This window comes from Crinia signifera, chromosome 3 (assembly GCF_055691185.1).
Source record: "Crinia signifera chromosome 3, ASM5569118v1, whole genome shotgun sequence".
NCBI classification, from domain to species: domain Eukaryota; kingdom Metazoa; phylum Chordata; class Amphibia; order Anura; family Myobatrachidae; genus Crinia; species Crinia signifera.
In genome coordinates this window covers 282,492,421-282,520,235 of record NC_139219.1, presented here as the reverse complement: position 1 = coordinate 282,520,235, position 27,815 = coordinate 282,492,421, and the positions used below count along the sequence as shown (strand labels likewise).

General features: G+C 45.7%; 1 protein-coding gene across 5 annotated transcripts in view; it reads left to right on the top strand.

Moving 5' to 3' along the window:
- The window catches only part of LOC146064602 (period circadian protein homolog 2-like), a 74,974-nt gene that overhangs the window by 31,790 nt on the left and 15,369 nt on the right, over positions 1-27,815 (top strand). For 3 of the 5 annotated variants that reach the window (XM_083178296.1, XM_083178298.1, XM_083178295.1), the window contains exons 3-17: positions 572-664; positions 841-995; positions 2,582-2,703; positions 7,596-7,797; positions 9,083-9,134; positions 12,045-12,187; positions 13,629-13,707; positions 13,832-13,938; positions 14,453-14,606; positions 16,093-16,201; positions 16,378-16,506; positions 18,588-18,681; positions 22,340-22,622; positions 22,845-22,936; positions 24,933-25,181. In XM_083178296.1, coding sequence (XP_083034422.1) covers positions 572-664; positions 841-995; positions 2,582-2,703; positions 7,596-7,797; positions 9,083-9,134; positions 12,045-12,187; positions 13,629-13,707; positions 13,832-13,938; positions 14,453-14,606; positions 16,093-16,201; positions 16,378-16,506; positions 18,588-18,681; positions 22,340-22,622; positions 22,845-22,936; positions 24,933-25,181 — 2,063 coding nt within the window. The remainder of the gene's footprint in view (positions 1-571; positions 665-840; positions 996-2,581; positions 2,704-7,595; positions 7,798-9,082; positions 9,135-12,044; positions 12,188-13,628; positions 13,708-13,831; positions 13,939-14,452; positions 14,607-16,092; positions 16,202-16,377; positions 16,507-18,587; positions 18,682-22,339; positions 22,623-22,844; positions 22,937-24,932; positions 25,182-27,815) is intronic. The other 2 variants (XM_083178297.1, XM_083178299.1) reach the window with 2 other exon arrangements.

Genomic DNA, 27,815 nt, shown 5'->3' with positions numbered 1-27,815 from the left:
ACCGGGAAACAGCCCGGTTTCCCGGTGGGCCAATCCGCCCCTGGATCCGGGTATGCAGACACGGGTTGACCCAGTCACACTGCCAAAAAACCTGTGTTAAAAGGCAAATTATCGCGTAGAACTGCTTCACCCGGGAATTTGCCTTCGCAGTGAGAACTGCTTCACCCGGGTAAAAGCCGTGTTGTTCACACAGGCAGTGTGAACACAGTATAAGTGAAACAAATATACTTGCCTCTCCTGTATATGTGTATTTGTCTGGTCACTGGGTGTAGAATGCTGGGACATACTGCAGATGAATTTGGTTCTTCTTTGGTTACATGTCCATGTGTGATACAAGACATCAGTCCGCTATGCCCCTCCCCCAGTCACCAGGATGTGGCAGACGGACCTTAGCTGAACACTTTCTATAAACATAACAATAATGTTTTATCATTTGTGTATGAATAGTATAAAACGTCCTACGGACACTAACCAAGAGAGTGTAACTGCAGTACTGTGTGTCTGTGTGGAATGCCTACGTTCATACACGTGTCAGAACATTCCTGAATTACTGTCTGTTTTCCACTTACAGCTCTTCTGATAACCAGCAACCTCCGCGTAGCTCTAATGCTTTCTCTTTAATGCTGGCGGACTCTGAACAGAATCCCTCCACCAGTGGGTATAGGTAAGCCACCTAGGAACTTGTCTGTGTGTCTGATGCTCACCGTGGTGGTGCAAGTCTGTTGTTGTGTCTGCTGTTGTTGCATGCTGATGTGTAATCTGCAGTTGAGCAGTCATAGAACCTACTAAGACCTGCTGTTCTGGGGCAATAGTGTCAGCTCCCGTATGTTGTCTTTGCAGCAGCGAGCAGCCGGCCAAAGCCAAAACGCAAAAGGAACTTCTGAAAATTCTCAAGGAAATCCGCTCCTGTCTCCCGGCAGAGCTGCGGTGCCGGGGGAAGTCCAGCACAGCGGCCTCACTGCGCTATGCTCTGCAGTGCATCCAGCAGGTGAAAGGTAATGCCGCACACTGTCATCTCTGTATGTGTCTTATGTGTCACTCTACAGTCCTGCGTCCAGTTACCATGCTATACTTCCCAGCATAGTAGGGATGGCCATCAATTATCGATGGCTGTCAACTGCCAATGGGCTGTGGTTGTTGTTGTCCCTTATTGGTTTTCTGACATTGATAGAAACACTTGTATGCCATCCCTATGTCCCACTACTCTGTCTATATTTTGCAAAGGAAATTCATGAATTAATATATTTTCTTAAGCTTTGTTCTTGGGGCCTGATTCAGATTTGATCGGAATGGGGCGAATTCGGCCTTGGCGGTTGAGGCGGTGTTCGGCAGGTCAGTGGGCAGCACTTACCCACTCGCTAAGCAGCAAAAGAACGCTAAAAGTAAAAATGATGTGCCAGCGTTGGCTGTACCAATAAACGATCAAGACGGTTCTCAAAAATTATACAAATTTATTACAATTTAAAATTAAAATTAAAATGTAACATTAAAATAGTTAACATGAGGTGAATCGTTATGCATGAGGCCAATTCAAGTTATATCGCAGGGATACTTTAGCGTTATTTTTCATGGAAATTTCCAATATATGAGGGCTGACAAAGAAAGATATTACCATCCAAGTGGGAGTTGTGTCCAATGTCGGGTGACTCAGTAGTCGTTGGTTTAACCTTTAGTTTCAAGGGCTCAGGTTTTCCCACTTTGATAAATCTTTCTCCTTGGCTGCATTTAGAAACAATGCAGATATCCCATAGGTGGATCCAGATAATTGGAGGAACGTGGGTGAAGAATGGACAAGGTCACTGGTGGACTGGGGCTAAGCAGCAAAAGAACGCTGCTTAGCGAGCGGGTCTGAATCATCCCCTTGATGAGTATAGGGCCCCTATTGTTCAACTTATGCTGAAAAATGTATATAGCACATGATACTTTGACAGGCAAAGTGGGCCCCTCCCAGCTCTGGGCCCCATAGCAGCTGCACCTTGTACATAGACAGCACTAACATTGTATACACATCATTTTATTGTCTGTGCACAAACAAAGGGATCCCCTAAAAATGTGACCTACATGGTGCAGATATCGCCACATCTGTAATAATAAGGTGATATTATCATAGCCTAAGTCCGCATGATGTAACCAGGAAGAGCATGTTCCCTGTACTGCTCTCTGAGTCTCTACCTCCTCCACATGTACAGTACCTGCAGATTATCTTTACAACGTGTAAATTACCGGTGGCATGTCCAGATTCAGATTGCTCCAGAGCAACTACTGTACATTTTTTATTAAAAGATCTTAAAATCTACACCAACAAAAAGAGAGAAAAACATCAGTGTCTTTTTTTCATTTACTTTTTGCTCTCAAGTATGTTTAAGCTTTTATTATTAAAATACCAGAAAGTCTGTTTTACTTTATAAAATTGTGACTAGTAAAGACCATTTCCTTCTGAAACTTTTACAATATGGTGCTACGTTACCAATGTACTATGAGAATGTAACCTTATTACACCTACTCTGCTGTTTCTATAGACTGCCCACCACATGTAATTCTTCTCTGTATATTTTTGAATAATCGTTTTTGTTTTCTTTAGCAAATGAGGAATATTATCAGCTGCTGATGGTTAATGACAAGCATCCGAGCAGCCGGGATCTCCCATGTTACAGCCTACAGGAGATAGCATCTATCACCTCTGAATTCACAAAGAACAACACGGTAAGAAAGCAAAGGAGGATCCCTCTCCAGACTAACGTTTCAGAAGCATAGCGTCAGCTTAATGATTACAGTGATTCTAGTTCTGTGTAGAGGTTAAGCAAACCCAAGCTGCTGGAGTCTAAGGGTGGGTACACCCTGGGCCGATATCGACATGATTTGTCATGTCCGCATGACCATTCATGCATGGTGTCTAGTGTGTGCTCTCACAGGCTGCATGTTACGTCTTCTGGTTAGCTGTGCTGCACGGCCAATCAGAAGATATTGCATGCGATCAGGTGCATATTATTGAAGGACGGAACAGTGATCATTCCATCCTTTATTAAATCTTCTTAGCGGGCATGGTCCAGGCCGAAGGGAATTCTCCCCAACCATTGGGACCATTTGATATCGCTCAGTTGTGCAGCCAGCCTAACAGTATTTGTCATTTAGCCTAATTAAGCTAATTGGAAACTTGCTTAATTATTCCTAACAGGGAGTGCTGCCGGAGTGTGTTAAAAATAATTGTTAACTATAACAATTTTAGGAGAAACCAGACATCCCTTTTTCTGTACCCTTATTGCAGGGCTGGTGCAAGGTTTTTCAGCTCCCTAGGCAAAACTTACTTTTCCCACCTCAACCGATACCAATACCGCACTCCAGAACCTCAGGAGAGAGTGTGGAGGTGACGTCTTGGAAGTTCAACACCTGCTGTTTGCAATAAGTTACACAAGGATACCTCTCTGAGTCATCCTCCTTTTTGTGATGGACTCAGGGGTGCCCCACAGATTCTGGAGACCCTAGGCAGCTGCCTAATGGTAAAGCTGGACCTACCTAATTAAATAACATAACCCTGCATCTGTGGGAAACCCTCAGCACCACAGGGTTTTTTACATTTCCCACTGTCCGCTGAACTCCCCTAAATGAGCTTCATGTCTGCGTGGATTTGCTTATCCCCTTTCCCTTGTTTTGCCCTTCCCTACCCTGCTGCAATATACCTGTACTCTGTGGCCAGCCAAGGTGCTGCTGCTGCCGGCATATACCAGGGAGAAACAGATAGACATTTACTATAAGCACTAACAAAAATAAGGTGTACATTTGTTTCTATTTGTCAAATAACACCTAAGGGATCTTGATCAGGTGTTCATTTGGGCACCCATACAGTTCTTCTTTCCTGCCTGGTGCTTCTAGCACAGTCTGGTCAGTATCTCAATGGTGCTAGAATGAGCACTAGTTTAATCTAAGCCTTTAAGTTTGTAGCCCACTGTACGGGACAACAATCTAGTGCAAGTGCCTGACTGAGCTACTTTGGGCAGTTGAGTGTCATCCCCATAGATGCATCTATGGGGACGGCTCCATCCATCCATGGGGACAGAGATTCGGCAAACATCACGCATCTTTGCAAAGTACACTATGTAAGGATGGAATTACTTTACATATATGTACTTATACACTGTGTTATCAGCAGTGCCATAGAGCCCCGCCTGGGTGTCTCGCTCACATTGTGCCTCTTATTTACATAAATAGAATGTGTAAGTGGCAGCACTACATTACTAGCTGGCACTGCTCAGTCATTGTGTGACATTTGTATATCTGTGTGCAACTGATAATGAATCTGTGTAAGCAGACCACGGCCTTTTATCAAGTCAGATTCTGTTGTCCATTATCTGTGACTATGGGGGTATTCAATGAAGTGCTGTTTCATCAGTTTCGCTGGTTTTAGGGCAAATTTATATTCAGTGACAGTGATGATTTTTTTGACTAGTTGAAAAATCTGGCACTGTTGAAAAACTGGTTGATCAGTGATTTGCTCCATGATCTCAGCTTTTGATCAGGGTCATTTGGGTAGTTTCTGTTGTCATTATGATTTAAAAAGAGTAAACACAGTTGTTTGACAATAAATGGATTCACCCAACCACTAACCATGAGCAAAAGAAAAGTTTGTGAGTTATCTTTCATATTCTCTGACAAATGGCCAGAAAATCACAAATTCTGCTAGGGTATGTAACCTTATGAGTACAACTGTAGAACCTGTGTGTTAGATTTCCAATAGGTGGTGGCTTTTGGGAGATGGCGCTAAGTATCTTTACTGTGCAGTGTAGTTAGATGAAAAAGAGGCCCATGGGTGGAGAAGTGGACCAGAGCAACCAATCAGCATTCAGATAACAAATACATTATTGAAAACGATAGGTGGAAGCTAATTGGTTGCTTTGGGCAGCGTCACTCTTTTTACTGCTTGATACATCGACCCCAATGTCAGATGCCTGAGTGCATACTGTTAATGCAGATGTGCACGTGATAATAGAAGTGGTACAGTGTGTATACTTACATTGTTATTGTGTTGTTGATCATATAGGTAGTCTTAAATATAATGTAGCCAGCCTAGCCCACCCAGATATTTGTTGTTGTGGCCATGGTTAATGCAGCAAAACCATTCACTGCGCATAGGACAGACACAGCCAGCTCTCCCCAGAAGCTCCAGTCTGCTGTCATGCGATCCATTACGCAGAATGCTAATAGTCCTGCAGGAAACAAGAGGTATAAGTATGAGGTGCCGTCATGTCTCTCACTGACCTGATATAATAACGTGGTATGACTCTCTTATCTCAGTTTCTTGATATATAAGGGTAATATGATCTTTAATTTAACAAAAAAATTTTTTATGTATTTGTTTTTGTATGTTAACACACTTGAGGATATAGTGAAAGATATCGTTCACTATATCGTCTAGTATGTACACTTAACATCTGTAACAATGCGGGTCAATTTGGCTATATAGCCAAACGACCTGCGCCTTTAATGGTTCCCGGCTGATATCATTCCTTGTGTATGCACAATATCCAGGGGCGAATTTAGGGGTCAGGCCGCCCCTAGGCACAACATTTTTGTGCCCTCCCCCTATTTTAATGTAATCATATATGTATATACATTGTTACAAACAGGGAAGGGACCGCGGCACTGGTGTCTCAAATAAACGGACTGACGCTTGCCTCTCACAGGTTAACGTTTCAGCCTTTATTCAGGCTTTTGTCAAAACAGCATACATGTATGCTGTAACTGTAGCCCACCTTAATTTTTTTTTAAGCACTGTGGACTGCTCACTGTACGGAGGACCCGGAGGGAGGGAGGCACTTATTAGTACAGTGATTAGCACAGTGTCTCCGTCAGTCTCTCTCCGGCTCACACACTATGACTGACTGAGTGCAGGGAGGATCTGCGCGCCGCTCAGCTCAGCTGTTGGATACACAGCAGCCAATAGACTGTGTGTGTGTCGAGTAGCCAATGGGCGGGAGCCGGCAGCTGTGAGCCTGAGCCATTTCCGGGCGCGCAGGGGGACCGTCGGACCCAGCCACTAAGCGGTGATGTAATGTGCATGGCAGAGTGGGTGGGCAGTGGCGGGTGATGAGCGGCGCTGCCGCCGACATATGATAATTCATGTCTGCGGCGGCGCTCGTCACTCGCCGCTGCCCACCCGCTGTGCCATTTAACAGAATGTCAAACTGCCTGCCGCCCTTAATTGGTGCCGCCCTGAGGCCGGTGCCTCACGGGCCTAGGCACAAATCCGGCCCTGACAATATCATCTGTCTGCCCCCCCACTGCTAGCATGCCTTTCTGGCAATATAGTCAGTATTAACCATGCAGCCCAGGTGGGGTGAGTCATTAAAGATGCATGAGAGCGGGCATCGATAACAATATTGAGCGTACACACTGAACGATGTTATAAACAATATTGCTCAGATGGGCCAAAATGAGGGATATCATTTAACATATTGCTTAGTGTGTATGGGGCTTAAGACCTTGCTTTACCTGGTTAGTGTGTGTGTGTGCATGCGCGCAGGGGGGGGGGGGGGGGGGGGGAGATTAGGATGATTGAGACACAGAATTACCCACAAGGTGTAATCTATTTCTTATCTAGCACAGCTGCTACCGTTTCTAGTGTTCAGTCTCGCACCCGCCACCTTTGAAAACCCATGCAGTTCCTCTTCCCTGCCTGGGGTGTCACTGTCTGCTGTAGTGCTACTAGCACAGTGTGGTCTGTATATCAGGACTGATATGCAAACCAGACCTGTGCTAGAAAACACCACAGGCAGGGAAGAGGAACTCCATGGGTTTTCAAAGGTGGCGGGTGCGAGACTGAACACTAGTTTCCATATCTCCGCTAAGCAGAAAGACGCTGTCTGAGTTTTCTATGAGATGTTCCCAAAGCGCCTGGGAAGCACCTGTCGCTTGGTGGGAGCCAACTGTCACAAGTCACTACCATATAGACCAGTATCTGGTGTTGGAAGTACAGCACTCACAGATGTCCTGCCATTGCTGCTTGAAGAACCTGACCACCACCTTGCAGCAGCGGTGCACAACATTCCTGTCCTTATGCATACCCTCCAACATGACCCATTCCATTAGGTACAAAATGCTCTGTTCCTGGACTTCTCTGCCAGTGGCAGTTGCAGAGTTGGGGCTGCAGCACAGTCCAATATTCAAATAGGGGAGCCACACCTAATGCCACTCCAAACATCACTGCCCTGGACTCACTGGCAGTTGATGTGACCCCCCTCTTTGAATTTTGGACTGTGCTGGAGTCCAACCTCTGTAACTGCCACTTTCAGGGAAGTCCAGGAACAGAGCATTTTGTACCTAATGGAATGGGTCATGTTGGAGGGTATGCCTTATGTTTGATGTGAGGCAGCTTTACCGATATTAGTGTTTGTCCTCTGATAATTGAATGGTATCCTCACAGTATATAGGTATAATCTCAACCCTTTGATCCTTTGTTATAATTGCAAATAACTAATGATCAAAAAAGATGAAGTAAAGAATAAAAAAAATTGTCAGACTAGATGGGCCAAGTGGTTCTTATCTGCCGTCACATTCATGTTTTTATGTTTAAGTGGTCCGCTGTCTTCCTTTACACACAGGATGTATTCGCTGTGACTGTTTCCTTGGTAACTGGACGGACCCTGCACATTTCGGAGCAGGCCTCAGTAGTGTTGCGCTGCAGTGCAGACCTGTTTGCACAGGTTCGTTTCGTGGAGCTCTTGGCCCCGCAAGATGTTAGTGTGTTCTACAGCTCAACTACGCCATACAGACTGCCATCATCTAACCTATGCAGTGGAACTGGTAAGGGACGTAACAGAATCCGGTCTACATTAATATACAGTACCTGTCCTGTAACAAGTGAGACATTGCTAAATGCAAACAAAAGGGTGATAGGAAACGTGTCACTGCAGCACATGATAGAACTGTATTACATTATACGGGGGTTTTGACTTGCCACCTCTATTGGTAGTCCTGAAAACCTAATTATATTATCTGTTCAAAGACCTTTCAATAGACAATGCTAATAACACGTTTCACCAACTACCCCTCTATCAGATGTCAGGGGTTCAAAACTATGGGTGAGAGGCACACCAGAGTCTTAAAACCGTATGTAAGCCACAACCCCCCATAAATTAAACTTTTTCATACAGAATGCTGCCTTACCTATAGATACCCACCAGTCAGATGCTCCACCTTATAGCAACTTCACGCCCAACACCCATGCTCCGCATTCAAGAGATGTGCCACTTCCTGTGCAGTTTGTTTCATTACTTTCATCTTGCCATGTTGTACCTCACAGGAACAGTCCTTGGCCTTGAAACCTGTAAGATTTTGAGTCATTGCCTATAGGATGATACTAACATACAGTATTGTGCAAAAGTTTTAGGTAGGTGTGGAAACAATGTTGCCTACGTTTGTACAGTACTTTCCTGACCAGTATATTGTTTATCTATGTAGTTTTAAGCCCAGCGTGTATGGACAGCGATGACCGCTTTCATCGCTGGGGGGAAAGGGAGGGGTGTGGCTTTGCGAAGCGCAGCGCTATGCAAAGCTGCCCTCAAGGCCGCTCATTTGCTGATAATACCAGCAGATGAGCGGCTTTCCCTGCAATGATGCGGGAGCGTGCAGCAGTGCTCATCGCTGGGGCATACAACACCAGACAGCTTTGAGCTGAACGCCGCTCAAACTTGCTGTTTTGAGCGGCTTTCAGCTCAGAGTCGCCCAGTGTGTATGGGCCTTTATATAGGTATATACTTTTATTTATTTGGAATGGTGCTTGAATTTACAGAAATGAAACCTAAAGTAGTCCGGATGTGATTCCATATAGGTGGCGTGAATTATGTGGGAATTTTTCTGTAGTATAGAGATTACTATGGTTTTGATCAGCCCATTGCATATTGCGCCAGGTTCCATGATTGATTGTAAATGTGATCATTTTGCCAAGGGGGATTGTGGGGAATTACTGGTTCTTGGATGGATAACGAAGGTCCAGTGAGCAGACTGACTGATTGCTGGGACATATTGAGGCACTACAAACATTCTGTTGTCAGCAATGCCATGTAACTGCACTTCTTCTTTTTCTCAGATTCTGGATATCTGGAGGCTCTGGAAGAGAAATCATTTTACTGTCGTATCAGGTGAGTGCAGAATACACCTTGTTACATACGCATCTCATTATTGTGACCCTTTGGTGTTGTACTTATGTTTGTGCTGCAGTCTCTGCAGTTGCAGGACGCTACCAAGATATATATACAATGTAATTGGCTTCCCGTTGTCAGGCTGCTGGCTTCCCTTGAACGGATGATGCTGTTACAAGTTATAATGAAATCTCCATTCTTTACCTCCTTTGCAGGAAATGGGTTAGAGGAAATTGATTTGTAATTCTGCCACTGTTGTCAGATCTGTGCTTTGTACGTTAGTGATTTTCCTGCACTGCGAGGGGTACAGTAATCCATTGCTAGCTAATACACACCCAGTGGATGCTCAGCAGGGTGTCATACTTTACACCAGTATTCCTATATTGATTAATCTTGTGCCACATTGTCAAACTAAATTGCAGAGACCATCTCTGCTGACCTCACCGCCTACCCCATTCTGGGACATCACAGGTTTCAATCAGAGAGAATTAAGTTACATTTATATAAGTTTTCCAAGTAACATCAGAGACTAAAGAGGAGGGGGGGTGTATCAAACTTTCTAAAGAGTGAACAAGTGGATAGGTTGCCCAATCAGCTTCTACCTATCATTTTATAGAATGTACTTTCTAAATGCTGGCTACGGTAGTAGCTGATTGATTGATTGTTTTGTCCCACTTCTAAGTTCTTTACTCTTTAGACGGATTGATACATTTCCCCCTAAGTTTGAGAAAAAGTTTGGGCGATTCTTTTCTGTTTTTGCTGCCTATTTAAAAGCCCAGGAATTAATCGCTATGATTCCAGAAATTACATAAAAAGTGGGTGTAGGGCAAATAAAATAGGGCTAAAGTATATGGGGTGGTTTATACTTATCTTAGGCGTTTTTAGACAATAGATTTTTCTATTGATTTTTCTGTTCCTTTTTCTCTCCAATTATGGAAGATGTTTCCAATATGAAAAATAAAGATATCACATTCAATGTGTAGTACATATATATGGGTTAGGCAGTAGGCATACCTAACTTACACAAAATACAGTGGTGGAACACATATAAAGGTATCTTTTACACTGGAAAGGAGTGCGTACCCGGACTCACGTCGTTGATGGTGTAAATACTCCTCAAAAGGTATCTTTTTGGGCCCAGTCTGCAGTTTTGCTTAAAAAATTCTTTATTTAAACATACCAAAAAGTATGAAAACATAGAGGTAAAACTTCTGGAGTGCCTTTTTGGAGGGTGAGTATATGGTCGCCTGGGTTTTTGGCTAAGACCCTCTAGTGGCAAACAAAATGGTGAACTAAAAAAGAGTGCAAATATTCAGACATGCAGCTATCAGAGCACAATTAGTGTTTGTCCATCCACTAAAAGATAATAAATATGTGCAAAAAAAAGGATTTGCACTATCTCAGTGATAACAGGCAGATAAATAACACCTTTACGTGAAAAAAAGCTAAATATACATAACTTAGATGTTACGTTGCATATCCATAAATTGGAAAGACAGGAGTGGTCTGAAATGACAAAAGATATGAAGCACTCCTAACCCAAAAATGGGTATCACAAAAGGGGAAACACAAAAAAAAAAACAACATCATATTGTAGTATTTATGGTAAAATGCAAATTTTAATTTACACATAACACTCACAATAGATGTTAAAAATCGCATGCATCAAACTCCCACTGGCAATATTGCAACAGAATGGGCTTTTTCTGGATCAGGGCCTCTTTGATGGCATCAGAGGGATGAAAGGATTCACAAAACCAGTATAGGGATCCTCTTCATCGGGTACCAGGAAACGAGCACTTGGCCAGGAAGTCTGGATAGAGCTGGTAAGTACCACCACTTAACGTGTTTCTGAAGCACTGGTTCTTCTTCAGAAGTGGGGTACAAGTACCCACTTGTACCCCACTTCTGAAGAAGAACCAATGCGTCCGAAATGTGTTAAGTGCATTGGCAGGAGGGAGCATCCAGCTGGAGTTAGTGTTTTTTGGTTAACCCGGATTTAAGGTATGACCCAATTCACCAACTACTAGTGGTTTACCGGTATACACAAGAGGGTCTTAGCCAAAAACCTGGGCTGGGCAACCATATACTCACCCTCCAAAAAGGCACTCCAGAAGTTTTTCCTATATGGTTTTTATACTTTACCATTTCCTGTTACGTTGACAGTTGCCCACATGGAGCAGGATTCTTGGCATATCCCATCTGAGAGTAAAGGGATGCATGGCCTGTAGACATTTGTCAAAGATCATCTTCTCTCATAGACCCTAGGACATAAGGAACTATGGCAATAGCTACACCCTAAAGGCTAGGTCACTTGGTAACAGAAGCCTTACAGACAGTGCTGGATAATGTGATCATTTGAAAATACTCCTGTCTGTTATCACCCAGTATTGTTTTATCGCCCAATTGTAAAGCAGAACGGAATATGGTGGCGGCATTGTACAAGCAACTCATTTTATTATTTGATATTTAATTTGAAAGCTTTTGATTGGGCAGTAAAACATTTCTGCTTTTTATTTACAAACAATATAAGTTACTTTACACACAATAAATGCTGTTCAAATACATGTGTGGAACATTTCCAGGAACTTCAAAATTGTGATTGTGGAGAGTTAATTTCTAGCACATAGCATACCTTGAATGACAATGCTACTAGCCTCCTGTCACCTGTAAGGGCTGGTGATGGAAAATACAAGCCTGCACTTCACTTCATAGGTGCGTCCTAATGAAACATGCCCACAGACTTTATATACACTGCAGTTTTCCAGATCCGTGATTCTGGTCTGGTCACAATAGTCTCTCATCTCTGACCATGAAGCACGTTGCATTCGGGTTGATGACTTGCATGCACAGACGTTGCTGCATGCCTCTTGCTCATACATTCTGTGACAACCCTGCGTTCCTTTTCAGTTGTGGGCGTGAATCACGCAAAAAAGCGTCTTACCACCCCTTCCGTCTGACCCCGCATCTGATCCGTGTACAGTCCGAGGAGAGTACAACAGAACAGCTGTGCTGCGTGCTGTTTGCAGAGCGAGTGCACTCTGGATATGAAGGTATCTATGGTTGTGGCTTTTATTATTTATTTATGCACCCACTATTCAGAAAGCTTGTAAACACTCTGCAGCGATTTGTGCAATAGTTAATCATTGGTACCTGGAGGAAACCCATGCAAACATGGGGAGAGTGTATGGCCATGATTACAAATCAACCCCAAGGTTCCAAGTACTGTGAGGCAGCAAGCCATGGCACCACCGTGTTTTTTCTTGTTCGGGAAATGGCAACTGCAACATCTAATTATGGGCAAATGACCAGTCATATATCCATGTCCTCATTCCTATAGGTCTATTTGCAGGTGTCGGGTGACTGACTGGCAGTCGGGATTCCGACAGTCATTACAACAACGCTGGAATCCGGACTGTTAAAACCCAGACAGAGGGGCAGCGACTATTCTCCCTCGTGGGGATCCAAGACCCCCATAGAGGGAGAATAAAATAGGTGGGGGGAGTAGCGAGCCACTGTGCCCACAGCGTGGCGAGCCCGCAAGGGGCTTTGTTGCGCTCACCCCGCAGCCGGGATTCCGACGTCGAGCTAATGACTGTTGGAATCCCGACTGTCGGTGTTTTATACCACACCCCAATTTGCATACTGGGTGATCCTGGGAAATGTCATCTCTCTGCTGTATAATTGTAGCCGGGTACTCTACATTTATCACATTTTACAATATATGTTTTGATTTTTCCATCTGTCTTCTGCTCAGTGAGGAGTAGCTTTACCTCCCTAATCTCTGATCATTCTGCAGCAGTGGGGCCTCTGTGTCACAGTGATTTCCTCTTTAATCTGGGAGAAATGTTTGCAAATATCCCCCTGCAAAACATCACATGACAGCGTTATCCGCTTAGGAGCAGTAAGAGTCTTGTGATCTGGTTCTGTGATATTTTTAGCAAATTGCATTAGGCCATAAAGTTAGGATGTGGTATTCTGCACAGCCAGAGATTATTTGTTATTATTAAATTTCTCCTATAGCGCACACACATTCCGCAGCGCTGTACAGAGAATATATGAACATTCCCATCAGTCCCTGCCCCAGTGGAGCTTACAATCTATATTCCCTACCACATGTACACACAAACACGCAGACATTCTAGGGTTAATTTGTTGGGAGCCAATGAACCTATCAGTATATTTTTGGATTGTGGGAGGAAACCGGAGTACCCGGAGGAAACCCACGCAAGTACGGGGAGTATATACAAACTCCGCACAGTTAGGGCCATGGTTGGAATGGAACCCATGTCCTCAGTGCTGCGAGGCAGTAATGCTAACCATCACATCATCTGTGCTTCTCCCAATGAAATGATGAGTTTTATTTTATTCTGAACACTCCTGTCTGGCAGGGGCTACAATTGGCAATGGCCAGCTACAACATGTTCTCTGCTAGTTATGTGTGGTGGTGAAGATGGGGAAATTGTGTTGCATTGATGTTTTTTTCTGTTTTAGCTCCACGGATTCCAGCAGATAAATGCATCTTCACGACCACTCACACCCCCAGCTGTCTGTTCCAGGATGTGGATGAGAGGTAAGGAGGCCACACTGCAGAGGGTTAAACATCGCTTTAACCTCTCACCGATAACTGCTTTAATGGCCATTTGGTCCTGCGTATAATTGCTTTGCGTGCTGATTTTTGGCTTTGTTATCCACAGAGCTGTGCCTTTATTGGGCTACCTGCCGCAAGACCTGATTGGCAGTCCCATTATACTGCACCTGCATCCCAGTGACCGGTCCCTCATGCTGGCTGTGCATAAGAAGAGTATGTGTATACTGTCACTTCTCGCTTCACCTGCAAGTTATTCAGGAGTCACTCAGTCTATTGTGTCTTTAATGTTTGTGTTTAAAGCTTCTTTCCTCTTGCACCTGTAGAAACACAGGCTGTTTAGCAGATCATAACATAAATTTAGCATATAGTGGAGATTCCATAAGTGCGATACCACCACTGTTCCACCACTGTGTTCGGACGGTGACAGTAGATGAAGGGAATTTATTATAAAAAAAGGTTCTTGTGTAGTTTCACGGCGCCAACCGGGTTGGGTACGCTCGCCAAACTATCTAAAATAAAGTAACTTAACTCCATGCCAACGTGGATAGTTCATACCCCCACTATCCACGTTGGCATGGAGTTGATTTTAGATAGCGTAGCGAGCCACCGAGCCCGCAGCGCTGTGAAACTACACAAGTACCTAAAAAAATGATATAATAACATAGCAAAATAAAATAGTCTAGAACATTGAGTGTTATTTCTTAACCCTGATGTTTTCCCGTCCTAGTACTACAGTATGGAGGACAGCCTTTTGACTTCTCCCCGTTACGATTTTGTGCCCGTAATGGGGAGTACATCACCATAGATACCAGTTGGTCCAGCTTCATCAACCCCTGGAGCCGAAAAGTGTCTTTCATCATTGGTAGACATAAAGTCAGAATGTGAGTACAGCCTGCATCGGTGGCTTTATGCATTATGGGCGCATAGGTTCCAGCAGACCCCTTTGCTGCATAAGTTGTTCTTCATTAATTGTCTTTAATAGTTATGAATAAATGCAAATGTTGCATTTTCCATAGAAAATGTAATTTAATACAAATGTTTGGTGTGTGACCCTTTTGAAAATGCAATATTATTTTATCTTTCCTACAGATAACCAAATGGGAAACTAATAGACAACCATAACTTGTTATATAGGGCCTGACACAATCACTTCTGACGTCTAGCTGTATCACTATACTATGGGTCTGTTCTGGTTCACTCGCAAAAGCAAATTCTCTCTCTAATGGACAAAACCTTGTGCACTGCAGGTGGGGCAGATGTAACGTGCAGAGAGCGTTACATTTGGGTGGGGTGTGTTGAAACTGAAATCTAAATTGCAGTGTAAAAATAATGCAGCCAGTATTTACCCTGCACAGAAACAAAATAACTCACACAAATCTAACTCTCTCTGTACATGTTAAAGCTGCCCCACCTGCAGTGCACAAAACCATGTTCACTGCAGCAGGGGCAGATGTAACATGTGCAGAGAGAGATTTAGATTTGGGTGAGTTATTTTGTTTCTGTGCAGGGTAAATACTGGCTGCTTTATTTTTACACTGCACTATAGATATCAGTTTGAAGTACAAACCCCACCAAATCTAACTCTCTCTGCACATGTTACATCTGCCCCACCTGCAGTCCATTAGAGAGAGAATTTGCTATTGCAAGTGAACCAGAACAGACCCATAGTGTAGTGATACAGCTAGACGTCAGAAGTGCTTGTGTCTAATTACTAGTATTATTGTGCATGGCTAATGCTTGGCTACCCCGCTGCCCACCCTCCTCATTACTCTTCTCCTGGAGTAAAGGGATGCTTATTTACAGTGAACAAAAATCTTTATACAGAATCATTAAACTTAGGAGGCAGGAGTGGCTTTCTGGAAGTAGATCTTGGGTGGTAAGTGCTGTCAGCTCCAGGTCTTTGCAGTTTGTTCAAGTAATCCAATAACATGTCCAGAAAGTAACCGGGAGCATGTGGGCAGAGAACTCTACTATGAGGCTCAGGGACAGGTGTGGTATAGGGGTCCGACAGTCGGTATCCCGACAGTCATTATCCCGACTGGCCAGACCCAGACAGCATGGTGAGCGCAACTAAGCCCCTTGCGGGCATCTCTGCGCTCGCCACCTATTCTATTCTCCCTCTATGGGGGTCGTGAACCCCCACGAGGGAAAATAGCGGGTGGCCGTTGGGAACTCGGCTGTCAGTGTTTTGACAGTCGGGATCCCTACGTCGGGTGAATGCCTGTCCGGATCCCGAATGTCGGGACCCCGTCCGGCACCCTTTAGGGACAACCAGCTTAGAGCTATAACATATTGCAATGGTACTGTAAGTTTTCTAGTTGCACGGCAAATAAAAGTGCATTGTAAAGCTCTTTTCTTTGTTAATAGGGGTCCAGTTAATGAAGACATTTTTACTGCACCCCGACATTTGGAAGATCGGTCACTACAACCTGGGGTCCAGAAACTCACAGAGCAAATACATCAACTCCTCATGCAGGTGATTCCTCTTGGTCATAGAATTGCTTCCACGTGTAGATTCCATAGGGAGGGCTACGTGCATGTAAGCGGCTGGGGATGGATCAGTCACGGGAGAACCACTTGCTCTTCTGCAGAAACAAACCGCCGTACTTAGCAGTCAGACAGGTTACACAGATGTTCTCTGTCTCCCCTCAGCCTGTCCATAACAGCAGCTCCAGTGGTTACGGCAGTTTGGGCAGCAATGGATCTCATGAACACCCAATGAGTGGAGCCTCTTCTAGTGATAGTAATGGGAACCTCAATGAGGACATGAAGGAGAAACAGGTCAGTAGATGGAGCTAAACGGCAAGGGATTAGGGTGTGGGGTCACATGGTGGCTGGTGCTGATTCCTGGGCTCCATAGCTGCGTGCGTGTACTGGCGATGCTGGATCATACATTGCTCATTCGCCTCTCCACCTGCTGCTGAAATTGGGCGGTGACTGTGGGTCGTTTTATCTAATTCCAGACGGACCTTTTGCATCAGGGATAGGGCTGTGTACACACTAAGGGGCCGATACTGACCAGTTTGTATGAATACAAATTTGGTCCCCTATCAATGGTGCTGGGTATGAACATGTGCGAACGCCTTTGGTAAATATCACACCCGCCAAGGGGTTCGCACTGGCAGGTGGCGGCATATGGGCGTCCCCACAGGAGGGACGATGTCTTCTGGGGGCAGGTGGCTGATATCACATGGCCTCAGTGCCCGCCCCCCTTTTCGGCAATAAAAAGGCAGTAATAAGTCAGTTAAAGACTGACTCTTATTTCCGAAGGGGGAGAACAATCATTTGATGGCCAGCGAGGGGACGTGTTCTTGTACACCTCCCCTCACATGCTAGCTGACCTGCTCGCTAAGGCTGCGGGTATATGCAGCCTAGCGAACAGGTCTGAATCAGACCCTCGTAAGTGGGGTGCCCTGGCCAAAGAGAACTGTATAACTCTGCACACTGGTGGATACATGCATTTTGGGCCTGATTCAGACTTGTTCGCCAGGCTGCATACAATTACAGGTCAGCAGCGCCCACCCCCTCGCCAGCACCGCCCACATCCCCTCGCTAGCATGCGAGGGGATGTGTAGGCGAACACATCACATGCGGCCAAAGGGGAGATAAATCATTCGATGGTCACCGAATAAGAGGCGAGGGCTGACGTCATGTGACATCAGCCGCCCGCCCCGAGCAGGCAATGCCATTCCTGTGTTCCCAGGGGAACACCCAGCATTCCCCTTTCCACCCCTGTCTGCCCCATGTTAGTGCAAGGCGTTCTACAGGGGTCTGCACATGCGCATATCCTTGAAAGCACAGACCCCCACCATCGGAAATGGGGCCATATTCGGACTGGTCCGTTCAAACCTGAATCAGGCTGTTAGTCCCTCCAATGCAAGCTCTATTACAGGCTACATGTGTACAACTCTGCATCAGCCCTGTGTCACCATAATGAATATTGTTGATTCTTTTTTATCGTCAGCATAGTTTATTACGTGCTTAATATTTTGAGTCGCCCTCTGGTGTTAGAAGTGTTTTGCACAGATGTACGATGGAGTCTATTTTCCTCTGTGCTTTTTTATCCTCTTTTAGGTGTCCTCTAAGCATCTTCCTACTTAGAATCTGCCCTCTTCCTACCTGAGCAGTGCTCTGTTCTTCCTACATCACCATTTGTCATGTATTATTTCCCTGGTCTTGCATAAGCATGTGTGAGCCATTTCCTATTTCTGGTGTGCCCCTAATTATTTCCCACAGTGTAGACATTGTCAGGATACAGATCAATTCAGTGAACCTGCTCCTTATCCCAGCGCGCTATGTAATCATGTACTGCGCTGGCACCTAGCGGTTGTCCCGGCTGACTTCCACAGTCTTACCCCCAGCCATCTGTGGGCAGAGAGTGCAGACTGTAATCCCAGTGACAGCATGCAGTATAATTTGTGTGTGTGGGATAGACCGAGCGTGAGAGGCCCACCTGTGTGAACGTGCGTCACACTTCAAGTATGCCTATGTGCTTTTTGTTTTTTGTATTCATGGCACAGGGTCTGTGTGTCAGCATGAGAGGTATGTGCTATTTAGAATTAAACAGTGCTGTGTTTGATGGATACACAGAGGCTGCCTCTGGCTGTCTGTATCAGTTTGATCAGCTTCAGTGTGTGACGCGTATCTGGACCATGCCTTGTATGCAGTGTGTGTGTGTATAGACTCCTCATAGCTGGCCATAGGCTGCTCAATGACTAGGGGCACCTTATCCTCACATGCTCCTTTTCTGTCTAGATGAATGGAACCTTTGTGAAGCCGTGAGTACAATAGGGGTTGGATTAGATCTGATCCATGTAGCAGAAGTGCTGGATTGTATGTAACACTGCTCTGTGTTCTTACAGGGTACCCTCCGCGTGAATAGGCTAAAGAGAGCGCTAGCATCTAGCAGTCCGGAGAGCAAAGATCCACAGAACCTGGAGATCACACCTGAAACCGGTATGAAGAGCCCAGCTTTATTACTCACATTCTTTAATGCTATTTACTATTGTTGTTGTTAACTGTGCACCATTATTTGTAATGTAACAGAGAATTGTGTTCTTGGCTATGTGATTGTTAACAATAACATAAGAAAGCATTCACATCCCGCTATTGGCAAGTCCAAACTTGTGGCATAATTCTTATCCTGTACATGCAGTGGTGCGGAGAGGGAGGGGGAGGGGGTAGAGATCCAATAACCCGAGCCCAGGTCTAATAAAGGGGCCCTGTGGGGTCCCCATTACCTGGCATGCTGCTGTGTGCTGGGATGCAGTGTGGCCAGGGAGGTGCTTAAAGTGCTATTTTATTGTAGGAGTGCACACTCACGTGTCCCATGATTGTCCACGTCTTGCATCCTACAAGGCTTAGAGAGAGCGAGGGTTGCCTAGGCATGAGGGAATATAAGAGTCGGTGCAGTTTGAGATGGTATGACAAAGATAGAAATCAGAGTGTCACTTACCCATAGAAGTGCTGTGTAGATGGGGTAGCCAATCAGGTGTAGAAGGGGTGGTAGCTTAGGTGGAGGTATATAAGAGGTAGTCAGATGATCCATCTTCCTCTTGAGTCTGGATTCCCACCCTCCCTCCCTTGTGCTAACCTACCACATGGCCTTTGGCCTTCACCCAAATTTGGCTCTCATCAATTTTAATTTAATTGGCGGGAGGGCGCTCTCGATCAGCAGTCCAGTTTGAAGTACAGGTGGTCACTGTGAGGTATTGCCACCCTCTGCCAGGAAGGCTGGTGAGTTCTGCCCCCGAGGGGGGACGCAGGACACTTTTAGAACTGTCCTCATTAGGCCCTAAGAGGGGCGGCAAGACAGTCACAGCGCAGGCTGGCTTTGAATTCAATGGGGGCGGTTTCTTCGCCCCAGTTACAAGTTGGGGCGTTGCAGTCGCCGCCATTGCTAACTTTATGACTGGCTGGTTGTCAAGCGCTCTCTAGGCCATCCCTTTCAATAGGGTCATACCACAATAAATACCCTTTACCTTTTTAAACTTATGCAGTGGTTGTCCGTGTCGTTATTTCAGGTCATGTGTCCGTGTGATTTACTGCTAGGGGTAATCAAGGTTTAAGTTGAAAGAAAAGGTTCATCTCAATAATGCATTAGACGCCTTAGGGATCTCGGCTTAAAGGGCCTTTACGGCATTCATCTTATTCATATTTCACATTTTAAGAAAAAAGAAAATGAGAATGGTTGTGGTATTTCTCCCTAGGTTGCTGCTGTAACACAGAGGTAGTATTATGATGAGCTTACCTCCTACTTATAGATAGCACCTTCATACAGGCTAGTGAGTGGCTGGTAGTTGAATTGTGCGCCTATGTAGATACAAAGTTGCACAGCACATTCTTCCCAATATGTATCCACAGACGTGCAGTAGCAGATGCGGGACCATTTGTCTACAACAAGAAGATAGACAGCCATTAGGTCGACACCATTAGTTCGACAACTCAATAGGTCGACATGCTTTTAGGTCGACATGCCATTAGGTCGACATGCCATTAGGTTGACACTGCCATTAGGTCGACACTGCCATTAGGTCGACATTGTCTAGGTCGACAGTCAAAAGGTCGACATGGTTTTTTTCACTGTTTTTTTACCCAAATGTCGACACAGTTGACATGTACACAGTTTGAAGTGAACCGCAGCCCCTCGCATCGCTCGCTTCGCTCGCAATGCTTCGGGCACACTATTATAATCTAACTCCACGCCCTAGTGGATGGTAGGGCATGAAATACCGCCTGTCGGCACATGTCGGCTCAAAAAACTGTGAAAAAAACAGTTGACCTTTTGACTGTCGACCTAATGGCAGTGTCGACCTAATGGCATGTCGACCTAATGGTATGTCGACCTAAAAGCATATTGACCTATTGAGTTGTCGAACTAATGGTGTCGACCTAATGGCGGTCTATCTTCTTGTTGTAGACAAATAGTCCGGATACCGCAGTAGCAGTTACGATGCATGTCTCAGTTGCCTTGGGCATTCCCGGGCGGTGACAAGGTGCACTCTCTGATGGGCATGTTACGGGAGTGGCACAGATGTGATGCATAAGTGGTTGTAACCTCAGGTGCGTAATCGGAAGCCATACTCTGACACAGATACCAGGTGCAGCATGGCACAGATACCGGGTGCAGCATGGCACAGATACAGGGTGCAGCATGGCACAGATACCGGGTGCAGCATGGCACAGATACCGGGTGCAGCATGGCACAGATACCGGGTGCAGCATGGCACAGATACCGGGTGCAGCATGGCACAGATACCGGCTGCAGCATGGCACAGATACCGGGTGCAGCATGGCACAGATACAGGCTGCAGCATGGCACAGATACCGGGTGCAGCATGGCACAGATACCGGGTGCAGCATGGCACAGATACCGGGTGCAGCATGGCACAGATACAGGGTGCAGCATGGCACAGATACAGGGTGCAGCATGGCACAGATACAGGGTGCAGCATGGCACAGATACCGGGTGCAGCATGGCACAGATACCGGGTGCAGCATGGCACAGATACCGGGTGCAGCATGGCACAGATACAGGGTGCAGCATGGCACAGATACAGGGTGCAGCATGGCACAGATACAGGGTGCAGCATGGCACAGATACCGGGTGCAGCATGGCACAGATACAGGGTGCAGCATGGCACAGATACAGGGTGCAAGTTTCAACGCTGCTTCCTATGATAGTTTCTAAAAATACACCAAGCAAGATGGTTGGATCCCAAAACTACGGACTTCCCAATCCTTGCACATTCAGACGCACTCTTTTACACTGGGGAAAGGGATTTTAGTAGCATAAGCACAGAGCGCCTGATTTAGACCCTCCTGTTAGCTAGGTATGTGCTGCCCAAGAGAAGAGAATAATGTGGCAATACTTATGTACTCTAGGGGTCATTCAGACCTGCTCGCTAGGTTTCATATATTGAAGCCTACTGAGCAGGTTAACACCGCCCCAGCGAACGCATGCCCCCAAACCCCCCTCCTGCCAGCCAGATCCCCTTGCTATGCTGCAAGCAGATGTGTACGCTTAGTGCCAGCACAGACGAAAAATCATTGGATGGAAGCTCACCATCGAGTTTCTGCTTTTCTGCTGTGCGTTGTGGTCCAAAAAGAGGGCGGGCACTGACATGTCATGTGACTTCATCCGCCCTCCCCGAACAGAGAGGGGATCACTTGGTTCTCTGGGGCCCTTCCCAACGTTTCTATGGGTGCACCTGCCTTTTTTGTGCGCACGCCATGAAACGTCGGGTGTCCACCCCGGAATGCCCCCTGCCTGTCAATCAGGCAGCGAGTGCCCCAGGGATTAAAAATATCACCAAAGACATTCACTGCATCCTCTGCGCATGCGCAGTCCCCCACCATAGGGGACGGGGATGAATTCGGACCTGTGCGAACAGATCTGAATTGGCCCCTCTGTGTTACTAATTTGGGGCTTTTATAACTTTTGATAGGAAAATCTGGGACACCATTCGTTCTAGGCAGTACTCTTTATGGGGGGCTACTGGAACATCTTAAGTGATTGGAACTGAAACATTTACAATTTGTATGGGAAAATATACTATGCATGGAAATAGAAAGTCTGATTCTTTGTAGGCTAATCACAGAATTGTATTACCAGGTATAACCCTTAATGGGAGTTGTAAGGATATCCATCGTGAGGGCTCATCAGTGACTGCCGGCTCCCCGCGGTCTGAGCATCTGCCAGTGACTGCCGGCTCCCCGCGCTCCGAGCGTCTGCCAGTGACTGCCAGCTCCCTGCGGTATGAGCGCCTGCCAGTGACTGCCGGCTCCCCGTGCTCCGAGCGCCTGCCAGTGACTGCCGGCTCCCCGCGCTCCGAGCGTCTGCCAGTGAAGCAGCCCTACTCTTACCAGCAGATTAGCTGCTTGGACAGTGTTATCAGGTGAGCACAGCCAACTCCATCCCCTTGGATTTCTTGGATTAGTTATGGAACAGATGGTCATTTTGAATGATCAGATTTCCTTTACTGTATTTGTGTGGATCAGATTTAAAAGCAATAATAGTTGTTTGCCCAATAGAGAGAGACAGTAAAAATAGTCCGGAGAATAACAAGTGGTTACCTATATATGTATTTGATCTATTCCTTTGTCTATTATGCTTTTAGATACCTGGAGAGCTGCAGTGTTTTGGCCGCTGAGAAACGCAAATTGCTGTCTTCTGAGAAAGCGCCATCAGATGAACAAGAAGGGCACGTGGGTAGGTTACTTGAGGCCATAACTGATTGGGGCATTGGCTATTTGGTGCCATTTGTATTGATGGTAGATAAGTTCGTTATGGTATAAGGGGTCAACATTGACAGAAGGTCAACACATGCTTAAGGTTGGTCTCGCTGTGCCCGCCATGCTTCTGGCATTATGCCTTGCTATTATATTCTCACTCTATGCCCACATGGATAGTAAAATATGAACTAAGTCGGTCTAAACAAAACATGAATAACTCCATTTCCATAGAAGAAAGGGTTTGACTCTGTATTGCGCTAGTTTGTATGTGCAGCACCGCCAAAATTCCTCCTGTTAGTGAGGAACAGTATAGTAATAGAAGAAAAAAGGGGGGGATTGGGGTGCGCTACTTAGTGTATAATCTGTACCTCCCAAAAAAGCATAATATAATTAATATAACATTTTTAGAATTTCATTTCTTTAAATTTTCGTCCACAATGATTAGGCCCAGTCCATGTCTGGAAAAATAGTCCTTTTATTAAAGATCTTTAATAAAAGGACTATTTTTCCAGACATGGACTGGGCCTAATCATTGTGGACGAAAATTTAAAGAAATGAAATTCTAAAAATGTTATATTAATTATATTATGCTTTTTTGGGAGGTACAGATTATACACTAAGTAGCGCACCCCAATCCCCCCCTTTTTTCTTCTATAACTCCATTTCCATGTCGACTTTAAGCTTGACTCCACATGCTACCATTGTCGATCATTCTTAGGTGTCCACCTAGTCATTGTCGACCAATAGTGTTAGACCTAGTGGCTGTCGACCTAGCCATTGTCACTAGGTCGATTTTGTAGACCCAAGGACCAGATACCAGATAAGTTGGTCCCTCTACATATTTTTCGGGGATTTCGGTTAGTTATTAATGTCCCTTATATAATAGTTTGGGCTGCTTTGTTTCCCATGATCCAGGTAAGGCTGAGAATTGGATACATATGTATACTGCATTGCTCATTGATGCTGCCAGGGCCGTCTTTTAGTATGGGCTTAATGGGCACTTGCCCAGGGGCCTCAGGTGTGTAAGGGCCTAATCCTGATAGCTGAGAATCCTCTTTTTCCAGGGATACCAGAATTTTGAAAATTGGCCCTGGGGAACTGGAGATATCCAACTTCAAAGCAGCAGTCCACATCTGACCTGTTAATTGCAATTCCCCATCATATTTCTCAGGTTCTCTCTGACTTAGTTTTTCTGAGAGTATATTCCAAAAGCTGCGACTCTCCCCTTTCTGTGGACACTAGCGGCTTGTCTCTATCATACCCAGAACCAGAGATATCAGCCTTCCAGCAGCCGCTCCCTGCCCCAGCCCCAAACGTCTGGTGTAGTTTTATATTTTTGTTAATGGATTGCTCTGGCTCCTGATCTCTGATCCCTGAGTTCCCAGCACCTCCTGAAAGTTGGGACTCTAGGTTTTTATACTATTGAAGGCTAAGACATCTGTTTCCGGATAATGGCGATATCTGCAGTCAAACAAGCTGCCCTTCCACCGGAAAATGACGAATATTAAGCCCACTCTATTATCCAACCCTCCCCTGCGTATAAAACACCCCCTACCTCCCTGGAAGTCATTTACAAGGGACCCTTCATTCAGCTCAGTGCCCCCTTCCACACATTAGTGTTCACCCTCCCACCTCCTGTGCAGTAAAGGAGTAATTAGCAGAAGTTACTGCTCCAGGTCCTACATGTTGAATGGAAGATAGAGCACCCACTGCCACCCGTGGGACATCAAAGCTGCTGCTGATAGCACCCCCCACCCCTAGGAGGGGAGAATGGGTAAGGGCCCCAGTGCATTGCTCTGCCCAGGGGCCCACACTGCTGTTAAGATGGCCCTGGATGCTGCATTACAATAAGCAAACGATATAGTAGTCTAATCTTGTCTGTGTGTTAACTGATCTCTTCATGACCAGTGTCTGTCAGAGGATGCACAAACCGACCACATTTGCCCACAGCCCATTCCTTCTGTCTTTGACAGGTTCTGTTGCGCGTCCTGTAGTTAAATCCTTTACTGGGGTGCCAAGCTTTGCTCCCATTCCTGGACCTGCCACCACCTGCCAGTCTGCGTCAGGCTCTCTGCCACACCCATCCCTCACTTCCATGCCTGCACCCGGTCCTGCTATCACTATGGCTGCCAAGGCTGAGAGTGTGGCATCGCTAACAAGCCACTGCAGCTACAGCAGCACAATCGTACACGTGGGAGACAAGAAGCTGCAGCCAGAAACGGGTACATATCTGAATAGAACTTGTATACTTCATGGCTTAATTTACTGACGACCTCCTCATGAGATGAAGGGTTATTTATCAAGTGCTACGCTGTAGTGCTGCCGCCCACATGTAGCTTGCCTGCAGTGCGGAGTTTTGCTGACAGAGCTGCAGTATGTCCCAGTGGAGTATTGTGGTCTGATTACTACACACTGTTTTGTATCTGTTTTGACTTCAAGATTTTTAGCAGTCTGTTTATTTTCATTGATATCGATTGTAGTTTAATTAGCATGTTGTCAGATTCTCTTGGTGCTTAGTGTATAACTTCATGTTCGCTGTTAGATGGGAAAAAAACATATGTGAAAGTGACAAACCGCACATTCTGTTCTCAGCTGTTCTGGATTAATCTAGTGTCACACGAATAGCAATGATTCCAATTTTACAGGAAACTAATTATGCAGTGTCTTTATTCTGGGTGCTGTTATGCCTATAAACCTAAAGCCCCATAGACACTACACCAACCCTACCAATGGCATTATTGGCGGGAAGGGGAGCGATGGTCATGATGAAGCTGCAGCATGGCCATCGTTGACCATGTCCTCTCTTGTCCGAACATGCTTGGACAAGGGAGGGGGTCTTTAACGACGCACGGGACTGCACATCGTTAACGATGCACAGCGTACACACTGGACAATATTGCTCACAATATCGTTCAGAAAGCCCTTTCTGAATGATATTGTGACCAATATCGTCTAGGGCAGGGATTCTCAAACTATTTTACTCTGAGGCCCCATCAGACAATAAAAATAATGACAGGACCCCAGCAAGTGACTGCAGAAGGTCATCACATCACATATGTAGTCAGCAGACAGCACATACATGGCAGCATTATGGATGCACAGAGTGATGGGAGGAGTCTAGAATAACAGACAATTCAACAGATGTTTCAGACTCTTTGAATCACTGACTGAGATTAGGAAATTCATCAGCCTGATGGTCAGCAACATGGAGTCATGACCCCATGCTGAGTAGGTCGGGACCCACTTCGGGGTCAGTGCCTATAGTTTGAGAACCGCTGGTCTAGTATGTATGGGCCTTAAAGGTGCTAACACAGAGCTGAGCCTGCGCTGGTTAGCATAGTCAGGACACACATGCAGACCAGCACGTAAGCGATATACGTACACATGCGTACGCTGGTTAGCATAGTCAGGGCACACATGCAGACCAGCACGTAAGCGATATACGTACACATGCGTACGCTGGTTAGCATAGTCAGGACACACATGCAGACCAGCACGTAAGCGATATACGTACACATGCGTACGCTGGTTAGCATAGTCAGGACACACATGCAGACAACACGTAAGCGATATACGTACACATGCGTACGCTGGTTAGCATAGTCAGGACACACATGCAGACCAGCACGTAAGCGATATACGTACACATGCGTACGCTGGTTAGCATAGTCAGGACACACATGCAGACCAGCACGTAAGCGATATACGTACACATGCGTACGCTGGTTAGCATAGTCAGGGCACACATGCAGACCAGCACGTAAGCGATATACGTACACATGCGTACGCTGGTTAGCATAGTCAGGACACACATGCAGACCAGCACGTAAGCGATATACGTACACATGCGTACGCTGGTTAGCATAGTCAGGACACACATGCAGACAACACGTAAGCGATATACGTACACATGCGTACGCTGGTTAGCATAGTCAGGACACACATGCAGACCAGCACGTAAGCGATATACGTACACATGCGTACGCTGGTTAGCATAGTCAGGACACACATGCAGACCAGCACGTAAGCGATATACGTACACATGCGTACGCTGGTTAGCATAGTCAGGACACACATGCAGACCAGCACGTAAGCGATATACGTACACATGCGTACGCTGGTTAGCATAGTCAGGACACACATGCAGACCAGCACGTAAGCGATATACGTACACATGCGTACGCTGGTTAGCATAGTCAGGACACACATGCAGACCAGCACGTAAGCGATATACGTACACATGCGTACGCTGGTTAGCATAGTAAGGGCACACATGCAGACCAGCACGTAAGCGATAGGATTTATATGTTTGCACCTACTATAAGGTGAATAACTGTACGCCCGGATAACTATCACTAAGCCGGGGGCATATGCTGCCCATGAAGAGGTGGTTCCTTTTAGGAATATGGACAGCACTGCTTATGTACTTTTCCTGGACAGTATACTTTTGAGTAATATATGTCCAATTTACTTCCAACTCTGCATCAGTCTCAAAGGGCCTGATTCAGACCTGATTGCATGGCTGCTTTTTTAGTAAATGGACAAAACCATGTGCAATGCAGGTGGGGCAGATGTAACATGTGCAGAGAGAGTTAGATTTGGGCTAGTTTTTATGTTTCTGTGCAGAGTAAATACTGGCTGCTTCATTTTTAAACTTCAATTTACATTTCCGATTGAAAACACCTCACCCAAATCTAACTTTGCATGTGTTACACCTGCCCCACCTGCCGTGCACGTGGTTTTGTCCATTTGCTAAAAGGCAGCCACGCCACCAGGTCTGAGTCAAGTTGTAGATATGCAAATTGTAGTATATAGGGCATTAACACAGAATTAAGCCTCATTTACATCAAATATCT